Raw genomic sequence first — 14,934 nt, 5'->3', positions numbered from 1 at the left:
CATTTCTGAAGGACAACTTTACAGGGTAAAGTATTTTTGGTTGACAGTTGTTTTCTTTCAGGTTTTTGAACATATCCCACTCTCTTCTGGCCTACAACGTTTCTACTGAGAAATCTACTATTAGCCTTATAGTATGCTCTTGTATGAGATCATTTTTTTTCTCTCATTACTTTAAAAATTCTCTTTGTCTTTAATTTTTTACCATTTTATGGTAATTTGTCTTAGACAAAATTGTTTAGCATTGAAATTTTGGGATGACCTATTAGCTTCATAAATCTGGTTGTCCAAATCTCTTACCAGGTTTGGGAAGTTCTCATTCCTTATTTCTGTATAAATACCACGCACTAAACAGTTGTGCCACTGGAGCTCCTCTGTCATTATTTCTTTAAATAATTTTTCTACCCATTTCTTGCTCTTTTCTCTTGTTGAGACTCCAATGATTGTTTCTTTTAATGGTGTTCCATAAATCCCATAGGCCTTCTTCATTACTTTTCACTGTTTTTCCTTTTTGCTCCTCTTAACTGGATAATTTTAAATAATCTGTCTTGCTCCTTCTGGCATCTGTCGGCAGCATTTTAATTTTCTGGTTCTATAGCAGCAAGCTGCTCTTTCTTGTTCTCAGTGGCCACAAAGGTGTCCAAAGAATGTTGGTTCCCTGTCAGTATACTAAGTCAGGTGAGACAAATACCTGTCCTTGAACAGCCCTTCAAAACCCTGAAGGCTGGATGCACATACACAGAGAGATGACCATGTGAAGACACAGGAAGAAGATGGCCATTTACAACCCAAAGAGAGAAGCCTCAGAAGAAACTAACCTTTCTGACACAATGATCTTAGAATTTGAGCCTTCAGAATTACGAGAAAATAAATTCTTTTGTTCAAGTCACCCAGTTTGCGATAATTTGTTATGGCAGTCCTAGCAAACTCACACATATGATGATTACATTGATTGATTTTTCAGATGTTAAACCAACCTTGCATTCCACGGGTAATTCCCACTTGGTCATGGTATATAACCCCTTTTAGATATTGCTGAATTTGGTTTTCTAGTATTTTGTTGATTTATTTCTGTGTTTATATTCATAAGAGATATTGGTCTGTAGTTTTCTTGTGGTGTCTTTGACTTTGGTATCAAGATAATACTGCCCTCAGAATGAGCTAGGAAGTGTTCACACCTCTTCTATTTTTTGGAAGAGTTTGTAAAGAACTGCAATTAATATTTATTTAAGTGTTTGGTAGAATTCATTCATGATAATTTTGGTCCTGCATTTTTTTGGTATGTAGTTGTATTATTGCTAATTCAATCTCTTCACTTTTTATAGGTCCATATAGATTTTCTATTTCTTTTTTAAATCAGTTTTGGTATTTGTGTATTCTAGAAATTTGTTTGTTTTCTAGGCTACATTGGCGTACAATTGTTCATAGTAGGCTCTTATAATCCTTTTTGTCTCTGTAAGGTCAATAGCGATGTTTCCTCTTTTACTTCTGACTTTAGTAATTTTCGTCTGGATTTTTCTCGGGGTCAGTCTAGCTAAAGATTTGTCAGTTTTGTTTCTCTTTTTCAAAGAACCAATTTTTGGCTTCATTGTCTTTCTTTATTGTTTTTCCATTCTTTATTTTGTTTATTTCTGCTATAATCCTAATTATTTCTTTCCTTCTGCTTGCTTTAGGTTTGGTTTGCTTTTATTTTCCCGGTGTCTTAAAGTGGGAAGTTATTATTTATTTGAGATATTTTTTCTTTTTTAATATCAACATTTATTGCTATACATTTTCCTCTAAGCACTACTTTAGTTGCATTCCTCAAGTTTTCATATGTTGTGTCTTCACTTTCTTTCATCTCAGAATATTTTCTAATTTCTATTGTTCTTTTTTCTTTGATCCATTGTTTATTTTAGCATATGTTATTTAAGTTCTACATATTTGTGAATCCTCCAAGTTTATTTATGTTATTGATTTCTAGTTTATTTAATTTTTGGGGGGTCGGAGAACATACTTTGTATAGTATCGACTCTTTTAAATTTATTGAAGCTTATTTTTGGGCTTGATGTTGGGAAGGACATTCTCATGTGCACAGTCTTTCAACCCTCACTCAGCCACATAAGAATTGGTGTTGGGCTTGAAACCCTTACAAAGAGATAAAGAGTCCGCACAGCCTGTGCTGGTCTTATCACCTTGAGTGGGAATATCTTTCCTGTTTCAACCTCAATGAATATTCTTTTGTTTCTGTTTGGAGCACATGCATCATGGGCGCCTGGCCAATCTCACTGTTCTATCTTTCCTCTGTGGGGAGGGAAGAAGGTCCTTTTGTAGCACAAGAGGAGAGCAAGTAGGCAAATTGCCCTGTAATGGCTGCTAGGAGAGATCTGCTGGCCACGAGGGACCAATGCCTACTATTGAAGCTGATCTTACTCTGTCTCTTTATGTAGTAAGTAAAGTGTTGTTCCATCCAGTGCTTGAGCGATTGTGTTGTGTTCCTCTTGGCAACATCAGTGCCAAGATGCATATGGGTAGAAGTGTTTAGAGTTCTCCTTCATTATTGATAACACTAATCTACTTAACACTTAGATCTATCATGAAGAATATTTCATGTGCAGTTGAGAAGAATGTATTCTACTATTGTGTGGTATTCTATAGATGTCTTTAAGATCTAAATGGTTTATAGTATTTGTTAAAATTTTTACTTTATTTGTTTCAAGCATACAATACATTGGTTAGACATTTATATAGTTTATAAAACAATCCCCCTAATAGCTCCTTCTCTTCTCTGGCTCTCCGCCTAGCCTTTACATTAATGCTAACTGCATTCCCTATGCTGTGCTCCCCATCCCTGTGACCATCAATCAATTTCTAATTTGTAATTCTTTAACCCTTCACCCCATTCTCCCAGCCCCCCAAATCACCTTTTCAGATTGTCCTCTATATCTGTTAGTCTCTCTTTGATTAGTTTGTTCTTTTTGTTCCTTAGATTCTACATATAAATGAAATCATATGATATTTATCTTTCTCTGTCTGACTTATTTCACTCAGCATAATAACCTCTAGGTCCATTCATGTCGAATATCAGGATTTCACTTTTTTAATGTCTGAGTATATATGTATAGTATATATGAACAATAACTTCTTTATGCAATCATTTGTCAATGGGCCTTTAGGTTGCTTCCATATCTTGGCTATTATTAATTGTGCCACCATGAATATAGGGGCGCATAGAACTTTACAAATTATTGTTTTGGTTTTCATTGCATAAATACCCAGAAGTGCAATTGCTAGGTCAAAAAATATATCTATTTTTTAATTTTTTGGGAAACCTCCAGACTGTTTTCCATAGTGGCTGTACCAATTTGCAATCCCACCAACAGTGTATGAGAGTTCTCTTTTCTCTACATCCTCGCCAATACTTATTCTTTGATTTATTGATGATAGCCATTTTGACAGGTTTGAGGTGATATCTTGTTGTGGTTTTAATTTGTATTTTTCTGATGATTAGTGACCTTGAGCATCTTTTCATATGTCTATTGGTCATCTGTATTTCCTCTTTAGAGAAGTTATCTGTTCAGGTCTTCTGCGCATTTTTTAATTGGATTGTTTGTTTTTTCATTGTTGTTGACTTGTACGAGTTCTTTATATATTTTGAATATTAACCTCTTGTCAGAAATATTATAAGTGAATATCTTCTCCTAATCAGTCGGTTGTCTTTCTGTTTTGTTGATGGTTTCCTTTGCTGTACAAAACCTTTTTAGTTTAATGTAGTCCCATTTGTTTATTTTTTCTTTTGTTTCCCTTGCCCAAGGAGATATATCCAAAAAGAAAATACTGTTAGCAATATCGGAAAGTTTACTACCTTCGTTTTCTTCTAGAATTTTTATAGTTTCGTGTTTTACATTTAAGTCTTTAATCCATTTTGTGTCTGTTATTGAAAACAGTGTAAGAAGGTGGTCCAGTTTCTTTTTTCCTTTTTTTGCATGTATCTGTCCAATTTTCCCAACACCATTTATTGAAGAGACTGTCTTTACCCCATTGTATAGTCTTACCTGCTTTGTCATATATTAAGTAAGTGTATAGGCATGGATTTATTTCTGGGCTCTCTATTCTGTTCCATTGATCAATGTATCTGTTTTTATTCTAGTACCATGCTGTTTGGTTTATAGTATTTTTAAAATCTTCTTTTTTCCTATTGATCTTCTGCCTTGTTGTTATCTGTTACTGGAAGTAGGCTATTAAAGTCTACAACTACCAGTGTTGAATTGTCTATTTCTCCATTTCTGTCAGTTTTTACTTCATGTATTTTGGGGCTCTGTTGTTAGCTATCTATATGCTTATAACTATTATACTTTTCAAATTGATTCTTTTGTCATTATAAAATGTCCCTCTTTATTTCTAGTAATATTTTTGTCTGATATTAGCATAGCTACTTCAGCTATTGTGGTTGCTATTTTTACATTATATGGTTTTCCATCCTCTTAGTTTCAATCTATTTGTATCTTTGAATCTAAAAGTGTCTCCTGCAGACAACACATAGTTGGATCTTGGTTTTTTAAATCTAGTATGATAATTCTGCCTTTTAATTAGATCGTTTAATCCATTCACATTTAATGTTTCTATTGACATAGTCAAATTCATGTTTGCCCTTTTACTTTTTGTTTTCTTTATGTCTGATTCTCCTGTTTTTGTATTCCTCTTATACTAATTTCTTTTTATTAAGTAAATATTTTCAAATGTAACCTTTAAATTCCTTCAATGAGTTTTAAACTGTATATTTGAGTTATTTTCTCAGTGGTTTCTCTAGATTTTACTGTATACGTTTTAACTTATCAGTATCTCCATTAGATTTATACTAACAATTCTGTTGAGATATAAAAATATCACTCCTTTATAGCTCTGTTTATTTCCTCTTTTCGTTCTATCATTATTATACATATTACATCTCGTAGTGGGTTGAACTGTGGCATCCAAAAAGCTATGTTTGCATCCTAACCCCTGGAACTTGTGAATGTGACCTATTTGGAAAAAGGGTTTTTAATGATGTAATTAAGTTAAGGATCTTGAGATGAGTTAATTCTGTATTTTCCAGGTGGGCATTAATTCCAATGACAAATGTTTTTATCAGAGACAGAAGAAAGACACAGAGGGGAAGGCCATATGAAGATAGAGGCAGAGATTGGAATAATACAAATAGCCATCAAATGCTGGATGAGGCAAGGAATGGAATCCCCACTAGAGCCTCCTACTGGAGTGCAGCCTTGCCAACACCTTAAATTTGGACTTCTCCCCTCCAGAACTGTGAGAAAAACTGTCTAAAGCCACCCAATTTGTGGTAATATTTTACAGCAGATGCAGGAAACCAATAAATATCTCTCCCTATTACAAACTCAATAATAAATTTTTATAATTATTGCTTTATAGAATTTTATATGCCTTAAGGATGCTGAGAAAAAAAAGAAAGCAAGTATATATTTAGTCTCCTCTTTACCATTACTGGTTCTGTTCATTTGTTCCTGTGGATTCCAATTGCTTTCTAGTGTCAATTTTTTATCCAGTACAGCTGTTCTCCCATCACCTCATATATACAGTAATTGGCAAAGCTGCTACATTTCTATAGGTTATAAGCCCAATGGTACATTTATATGTATTGTTTCATACAGTTGCTTTTTAAAGAGAAGAAAGGAGAAGGCTCTGGGAATATTTCGCCCTGCCAGAGCCACAAGGAGATCTTTCTTGACTGTTCACTGTGAGAACCTGGTGGGATTCCTACAGGTAAATCCCGTAAAAGTGTGTCCTACCCCAAGATTATAGCTTCTGGGTTTCTCACTCTCAAGGCAGTCCACAACTAAGCCTCCAGCAATTTGTCAAAATTTTCATTTAAGTGTTCCCAACCAGTCTGTGGCTCTAGTGGTTTCTGCTCCATAGATGCAGATCTTGGCTATGACTCTCTGGATTTACTTTTCTTTCCATATCTCAGGATGGAGGTTTTCCCTGAAAACTCAGTTCTTTGATGGGTTTGAGGATAGTCATTTATTCAGCTTTTTGTTGTTATTTTTGTAAGGACCAGAGTGTCAAATTCTAAGCCTTTTACATGTCAGAGCTGAAACTAGAAGTCTGAGTAGATACCCTATCAATTAAAAAAATCCTGATAGATAATGCATCCCCTTATTTCTGACAGTGAGAAAAGACCACTCCCACTGCCTACCTGCTACCCTTGGTATTCTGCTGGCTGAATACAAACTAGACTTACATTGCTGAAAGTTGAAATATGAAGTTTATTTATATCTCAAAACTTTTTCTTGATGTCTTTGGATTTTTTTTCTTTTCTATATATTTGGTTTCTTTAAGGACATCTATTCAGAATATGCTAGACCTCCTTCTTCTGTGTTTGAAAGCTATATTTTCCTCTTTAATTCTTTTAAATTCTTTGTTCTTTCCATTTATTTTTCTCAGCCTTCTCAAATGTTTCTTTTTGTTCTTGAATGTACCAAGCAGAGCCTGTTCACCTTTTTACTGTTGCTAATGTGGGTTTATTTTCTGTGATGAATTTATGTTTCTCTTCCATTTATTTTATGAATTTTGCCAGCTCAGCTTTCATGGTTTTCTGTGGCCTTTACATTTTCTCCTTGAAATTCTGTTACTCCATTTTAGTTCTTAATTCTCTGAGAACCTTTAAAATTGTGGATCTCTTGACTAGAGACCTCTAGTCAAAAATTTTATCCGCTTTGTAGTAAAAATTTTCAAATGTGTAATTCTATCTGTAATTTTTCATATTTTTTATTCTTTCTTGCAATATTTATGTAGATCTTACATTGGCTCCTTTTTGATTACTACTTATCTTTGAGCAGAGTCCTTCAGGACCAGCTATCTGCAGGTGGAGAATGTAAATGGGTGGGCCAGTAGTACCCTGGACTAATGCAGACGTGTCCTCATTTCCTTATTTTCCTTATTTAATGTGTACTTTAGCTTTTAAATATGTCCAACTGATGAAAACCAGCAGCTACAGAGCAATTCATCATTCAAAGTTTTCTCTTTATCTTAGTACATCCTTGGGTTCACTCTTGAAATAATAGCACATCTGCTCACTATCACATTCAGTCCTACTTTTTCTCTAATTTTGTGCTTGAAATAGAATTATGAGCAAGTTATATCTGATTCAGCCTATGTACCTAGATCTTTTTGTTCTAAGCAAGGAGTCATTGGTTTTGCATCTCAGTGTGAACCATTACCGCGGAAAACTCCAATCTACCAGCTCCTCCCAAGGTCTCCAGTGTCAGGAATCCTCTCTTGTGCATCTTGATCCAATTTTCATGGCACTTGGGAACTTTTCTTCATACATATCATGGTTGAAGTTCAGATGTTTTATAAAGTTTCATTGAAGATGTAATTTTGTTTTATTTTATTTTTTAAAATTTATTTTTAGTAATTTTATTTTTTTGTTAGCTGTACTTTGTGTTGTTTTAGGTAGGTTTTGTGGAGGAGAAGGGACATTAAAATGTCCATTTTCACTTATCCGTAATTGGTAGAAATCTCACTTTTTGTCTAGTTATTGCAGGTATATAGAAAAGCTGTTTTTTATTCTTATTTTTAAGCTAATCATCTCATTGAACTCTTTAGTTCCAATTATTTTTTCTTGAATTCTCTAGGATGTAATGGACGGAAAATGATATTATCTACAAATTTATCATTTAATAATATATTTTATCCTTTTATCTAACACCCCTCTCACACACATTTCCTTATCTTGTCTAGAATATCTGAGTCAGTGTTGAATAATAACTATGACATAAAGTGTCTTGTTATGCTCATGATTTTTCCTGGGAATAATTCTGGTGTTTTACTCTTTAAAATGAAGATGACCGCTGTTTTGTGATAGCTGCCAAATTTTTATCAAATTTCTTTTAACCATCTATCATAATAATAATCTGGTAATATTTTGTTTAGCATTTCTGGAAACTATAATATAATGTGAGATTTGTGTAGAGTCCTTTTTAGAGACTGTTGATAGTATCTTTCTCAGATTTTTATTTCAGGTTAGATACTATCTAATAAACTGATGCTCTTAATACAGTGACATTCAGCAAATTTAAGTAAAAAAGTAAGTATAAAAGTCTAGGACTTTTTGATCTGTGGCTTAATAGCATCTAAGAAAAAATGGGTGTGAATTTTAGTTTTCTATTTATCATAATAAAGTATGTGGTGTAGCTGTTAAAGAATCAGATGCAATTTTAGACTCTGTTATTTGACATGTCGTATTTAGAATCAGAAGACCAGATCTCCTCTTCTTGGTTTTGATTTGACCAACCTGGAGTATGACTTTAAGTTCTGAGGGCTACACTTTGAAGACGAAATCGAAAATATTTTTATCGAAAGGTAATTTTTGAAAAATTGGCACATAATTATAAAAAGTAGTAAGTAAACACAGCATAGAGTTAATTAGAGCAAAGATTCATAAAGAAAGGTCCAAAAACTTTATATGATATCATATGAAGGGGGAAAATTAGTTCCTTGATACTAGAAATTTGATAAAGAAATTCTGTAGTAATGTGTTATTGGTAAAGGATTCAAGTAAAAAAAAAAAGAATGACATAGTGATATAGATTTCTACCCTCAAAGAACTCCCGCTCTGTTAGACTTGATTTGGATTCTTTATTAAACTATTTTATAGGATGCAGATTTGCTTAATGTGATTGCGGTGTCTTGTCTTTGAATTTAGTTTCCACAAATACACAGTATATTCCCAGGAAAAAAGCTTAAATACTAAGAAAATCCTATTCAAAGAACAATATTATTTTGCTGGCAAACTCTTTGGTGGGTATCAGATTTACTATTTTTTTGTTTGACTTCACGATCTCTAATAGCAGCTTATGCATTATGGCTAGAAATCTTTTGAATTACAGCTTAAGGCCAAGTTTGGTGGAAGAGCTTTACAACGATAGTCTTGGCAATGGAGTCTAAGCAGAAATCACGACTATGCTTTTGCATGGAGTCCACTTATTAAAGTTGTATTTGTACCTAATTAAAAGCTTGAAAATGCCTGAATAAGGAAAACGGCAAGATGAAATAGTAGAAAAGAATGGTTCTGATAAAGAAACATTTTGTTAATTCATGATTTTAATGTTTACCTAGTCATCTTATAGAAAAGAAAAAATTCTTGAGACTTCCTCATCTTTGGAATATCCAAATAGCCCCTAAATATTGCTTTTCCACAAACCCCAGTTATGCCTAAACATATGGAGGCAGATGGTGGGCTAAAAGTCAGGGCCTTTCAAAAGCTGAGTACATCTCTCCAGGTGTATTTCATCTGCTGCTAATGGAAAAGTGAAAAGTATAACCTTTCACCTCCAAGCAGTTAGCTTGGTTAGCAGCATGAAATTAAAATGTAATGCAAATCCTAATCTCTGGCACTGAAGTAGATAGTTAGTTTTGATTTTGAAATTTAGTGAAGAATAAATTTAATCTTTATGGGTTATTTCACATTCTCCAATGATGGCTATACTTGTGACTCTACCTAACACTTCAGTGGGCTGATTGACATGTTTCCTGCTTTATCCAAGATATGGGGTCAATGATTTTTTGGTTTCTTAATTCAGAAAGAAAAAATTAGTCAAGGGCTTTTACTACTTACATTGCCTTATGTTGCAGCCTGCCCTACCTTTCTGGAAGAGATAAGAGATGGGTTTGTGATGTTCCAGGGAGGTGACTGGTTCTTAGTGGTACACGAAAGTTAGCAATTCCACTTTTAGTCTTAAAACCAGAATGCTGGAGCTGCCTGCTCCCCACTCCAGTTTAGTCAGCAATTTATAAAAAGTTGTATTGAAATATTCAAACATATACTGAAGTTGAAAGTAGTATGTAAGCCCCATGTATCTTGCACTCAGCTTCAATAATTATCAATACTTTTAGGTGGTTTTCTGATCGGAAAATAGAATGTCCTGAAGGCTTCAGTTTTTAATCTGTAGCCAGCTTTTATCTTTCAAATTTTGGTTCTAGGGGCTCTGAATACTGCAATTGTATTAAAAGAAGGGTTTGAGTATGAGGAATTTAGTATTTAACCATCATTTAAGTCAATCTCTTTTTTCAGCTCGCCTCTCTCTCAGGGAAAGCGACTGGTTGTAGGGTGTTAGGCTGAATTTGAAGGTATTTCTTGTAGCTCAGAGATGTTTTTCATGTAACCGATCACAATCCCGATTTCAGTGCTTAAGACTGGCTTAAAAAACAAAGTTGGATAAAGTATGGGCATATAGCCTGTTCCTACGCTCATTACTGTTTTCCAAATATTTACAGAAAGTAAATTTACAGAGTAGTTTTCTGGTCACACTCTGGAGAGTATCTCGGTACTTTCTCTCCCCTCCACTTCGCACGTCCTGTTTGGGAATGAGTTGTCAATCTTTCTGAGTTTCTGATGCTTGATATTTATTGGTTCCTGACCTCTAGTCTTATCCTTAAGGGCCGCTTGCAAGTACTCCTAGTAGGGCCTCCTGGGGAAAGCGGAACGTAGGGACCATAATCCTTGCTCTCGCCCACTTTGGTGCCTCGCAAAGCGGGAGTCCGGGAGAAACTTGAGGGGGATACTGTTTCCCAAGTTGCCCCTCGCTGGTCGCCTCTGTTGAAATCTTAGAGGCTCCTGGGATATAAGAAGGTGCAAGAGAGACTTTAACCCGCAGCGGAGAGGCTGGGAATCCAGCACGGAATGCACCATAGCACTAGGTTTGGGGGCTGCTGTCTCCTTAAGTCTCGAAGGCGTGGTTGTTCACGGTCACAGTTCCGCCTCTACCGCCTCCGCCCCGCGGTTCCTCTCGGAGTTCCGCCCACTTTCGCGGGCACTGTAGGGGTTCAGCGGGTCCCAACGCAGGAGCTAGACGCTCCGTTCCGCAACAGTTGACGAGAGAAGCCTGGCTAAGCTCAGCCCCGGTTACAAGTCTTAAGGCAGAGGTGGTGCAGGTTAAGACCGAGGCGGCCTCGGGGCTTTGTCCTAGGAAGGTGCGTTAGGTTCTCGGAGCCCCCTCCTTGCCCCGCCCTGCTCGCGTTGCCAGGACTCGGGGCGAGATCCCAGCCAGCTGCGGGTGGAGACCGCGCTTCTCCAACCCGGCCGTTTACCTCGTCTCTGCACCCCTAGGCGGCGCTGCGCTCCTCCGCACGCGGCCGGCTCCGCTTCCCCAGACGGCTGCCAAGCCTCCAGTCAAGCAAGTCTAGCTCCCCGCCGGCCGGCCCTGGGCAACCTCGGTATTCAGGAGGAGGAACTTTGGTGGTCTCTGCACCTCTAGCCGGCAGCAGCGGCCCGCAGGCCCTTGCTCTTACCACGGCTCGTGCTCTCCAGGGGTCCAGAGCATGGTCCCGGGTCACCGCTGGCGGACCGAGGATGCCAGTAGGGACGATGGTTGGCTGGAAGGTGGCGGTTCTATGTTTGTGGGTCTCCTGTGGCTCTGCCGCTGGACAGCTAGAATACTCAGTGTTGGAAGAGACCCAGCGGGGCGTAGCCGTAGGCAATGTTACCACGGACTTGGGGCTGTCAGCAGCAGCTCTTTCCTTGAGGAACTTTCGCTTCCTTTCCAGCCACCACGAGCCTTACTTCGGGGTGGATCTAGCCAGCGGTAGCTTGGTGGTCCGAGAGCCAGCGGACCGCGAACAGCTGTGTGAGGCCAAAGTTGCCTGCGTCCTGACCTATGAACTGGTGCTCGAGGACCCTTTGGAGCTGCACGAGATGCGCGTTCACGTCCTGGATACCAACGACAACTCGCCTCTCTTCCCTGCCGGAGACGTGCAGTTGCACATCCCCGAGTTCCTAATGCCCGGGTCCCGCTTTACTCTCCCTAATGCCCAAGATGCCGACGAGGGAAGTAACGGGGTGTTAAGCTACAGGCTGAGCCCCAGCCAGCACTTTCGCCTGGACATGGGGTCGCGGGTCGACGGCAGCGAATACCCAGAGTTGGTATTGGAGAAAGCGCTGGATCGCGAGGAGCGCGCCACGCACAGGCTAGTGCTCACAGCGCTGGACGGCGGGCAGCCCGCACGCTCCGGAGACGCCCAAGTCACCATCGTAGTGGTGGATACAAATGACAATGCGCCTGTATTTGAACGCACAGTATACCACACCAAGGTGCCAGAGACTGCGCCCAACGGGACTGTGTTATTCCGAGTGCAGGCCTCAGACCCGGATGAAGGCACTAATGGGGAAATCCGGTATTTCTTAAGCAATAGCACGCACGCAAAGCTGCGACACCTCTTTCATGTGCACCCTAGAAGTGGGGAGGTGAGGGTAGCTGCTTCACTAGGTCTGCCTGAAACGCTGTTGGAGGCATACATCGAGGCAAGGGATGAAGGCGCCTTCGGTCTAGCTAGCACTGCCAAACTGCTGGTAGAAGTGACTGACGTGAATGATCATGCCCCTGAAGTGAACCTCCTAACTCTCTCCAGTCCAGTTTCCGAGGATGTCGCCCCTGGCACAGTGATTGCTCTCCTTAGTGTAAGGGATGAGGACCTCGGTCCCAATGGGAAGGTCACTTGTAGCATGTCCAGTGGAGGCCCTTTTAAAATGAAAGCTTCCTTTGACAATTACTACAGTTTGCTGATTGATGGGCCACTGGACAGGGAACAGGTCAGCGAATACCAGGTCCTGATCACCGCCTCAGATGGTGGCTCACCCCCACTTACCATCCGCAGGACACTGATTGTGTCAGTTGCTGATGTGAATGACAATACTCCAAGCTTTTCTCAACAGCAACAGGAACTTTTTGTGGCTGAAAATAATGGCCCTGGAGCCTCTTTAGGCTGTGTGTTTGCCCAGGACCCAGACCTGGGGAAGAATGGCCTTGTCTTCTATGAACTGTTGGATATTACCTCTGAAGGGCAGACAGCATCTAGCTTGGTGGCAGTAGAGTCATCCAGTGGGGCTATCACTGCTAAAACTTCCTTTGACTTTGAGCAGCTCAAGGGATTTAGCTTTCAAGTGGAAGCCCGAGATGGTGGCATTCCTCCCAGAAGTGCAGCGGTGACTGTGAACTTGTTTGTGATAGATAGGAACGACAATACTCCAGTAATCTTGTTTCCCTTGCCCAGAAATGGTTCTGTCCCAGTGGAAATTGTGCCCCGCTCTGCCAGCACTGGACACTTGGTCACAAAAGTGGTAGCAGAAGATGCAGACAGTGGTTCCAATGCCTGGCTTTCCTACCACATCTCTCAGGCTTCTGACTCTAGCCTTTTTAGAATTTCAGCCAATATGGGAGAGCTCCGTACTGCTCGCTTGGTTCTTCCCAATGATGTAGTTAAACAGAGAGTGGTGGTAGTGGTTCGGGACCATGGAGAACCATCACTTTCCTCCTCTGTCACACTGGGTGTGCTGTTGAGCAACTCTGCCCCTCAGGTCCTTCCAGACTTTGAAGATGCCTGGGAAACAGGTGGGCACCTTTCTGCCCTGAACCTGTATTTGATAATTGCGCTGGCCTGTATTTCCTTTTTATTTCTAGGATGCTTGCTTTTGTGTGTGTGTATTAAGTTGAGCCAGAGCCCAGGTTGTTGCTCTCAGAGCTGCTGTTGCTCTCCAGAGGAGCTGAGGTGTGGAAGGAAGATGGCTTCGAATCCTTGCATGACGTCAGCCACAATAGATGTCACTACGATTGAGAGACTTTCTCAGACCTATCTCTATCGGGCCTCTCTGGGACTTGGTTCTGATAATAACAGTTTGCTTCTGCGTGGGGAATACAATGCTGCTGACCTGAGAAATCTGGCTGCTGGTGTAGGACTCAATTTGCCCATCTCCCATATTCAGATTCGGAATAGGAAAGGAGAGCATGCAAATATCAATGTCATGGTAAGCAAATTTATGGGAATTGATTCTCTTAGATGAGCCTTTGGCAACATTTAATTCATTGAGTTAAACACTCATGCTTAGTAATCCCTGTGCCTTACTGGTAGTATAAAAGTATTAAAAGATTGTTCTTGGCCTCAAAGAGATCATAGTTTGTTTTTGAAAAACAAGAATAAGAAATTCAAACAAATTGAAGAACAATAAAAGTAATATAGCATAAAGGTCAAAAATTAAAAATAATAAAGTGTCAAAATTTCCGGCACACAAAATAAATGACCTGAAATGTCTTTAAATAATTCCTTTTAGGAATTTCTTTAAGGGATATCTTAAAGCAAATATCTCTTCATTCAAAAAAATTTTTTGAGCAACAGATATGTGTAAAGCATTCTGATACCTAAAGTGGGAATGAAAAATATGTCGTTACAGAATACAAGCTTAATATCATGCAAGATGAGACATTTATTCAAACGTTACAATGCATGATTAAAATGATGATAACATAAAAAAATGTAAAAATAAATTATAATGGATATTTAAAGAAGGGAGAGAGAGAACATGGAAGAACATGTGGATGTGGAGGAGAGAATTGGAGAAGCCTTTGTGGTAGAGATGGCATTTGAATTGAATCTTAAATGATATACCATTTAATAAAATGTAGGATATTCTCTAGGCTATACTATACCTGAATACCATTTGTCAAAAAAGTCTTTTTGAGCATAACACTCCACTCAGTGTTTGTAAGTACATAGAAATTATAAGCATGTCTCAGAACACCTATTTGTAATGATAGACAATAACACTATTGTGTATAGGACTTGACAAATTTTTGTTTTTTGAATTGATATATTTCACAAAGAAGATGAGTAATTGTTATATCAGAAACATGGATGTGTTTCATTTAAAGTCTTTTCAACTTGGAATTAATAATCTTATTATTTTAGAAGCCAATATACTTAGAATTAAGTAAATACCATACTTGAGAGTAATGCAGCTAATAAATATTAAATTATTCAAACACTTCAATTTATCCAGAGTGGCCCTTGGCATTTCAAAACTTTTTGAATGGAGTGGGAGCAGTTGGGATAGCAATTTTACAGTATTACTTTCTGACTTTTCATAGAGATCATGGATAGAAGGGAAAGAGG

General features: G+C 38.5%; 1 protein-coding gene across 4 annotated transcripts in view; it reads left to right on the top strand.

The window, feature by feature from the left end:
• LOC107521563 (protocadherin alpha-C2) overlaps positions 1-14,934 on the top strand; it is a 114,900-nt gene that overhangs the window by 32,917 nt on the left and 67,049 nt on the right. The window contains exon 1 of one of the 4 annotated variants that reach the window (XM_016166365.2): positions 9,036-13,792. The exons of the other annotated variants lie outside the window; for them this stretch is intronic. Within the exon in view, the coding sequence (XP_016021851.2) occupies positions 11,345-13,792 (2,448 nt within the window). The 5' untranslated portion in view covers positions 9,036-11,344. Of the gene's footprint in view, positions 1-9,035; positions 13,793-14,934 lie in introns of those variants that run through there. 4 annotated transcript variants of the gene reach the window in all.

This window comes from Rousettus aegyptiacus, unplaced genomic scaffold, assembly GCF_014176215.1.
Source record: "Rousettus aegyptiacus isolate mRouAeg1 unplaced genomic scaffold, mRouAeg1.p scaffold_m13_p_7, whole genome shotgun sequence".
NCBI lineage: Eukaryota > Metazoa > Chordata > Mammalia > Chiroptera > Pteropodidae > Rousettus > Rousettus aegyptiacus.
This window is presented reverse-complemented; position numbering and strand designations above follow the sequence as displayed.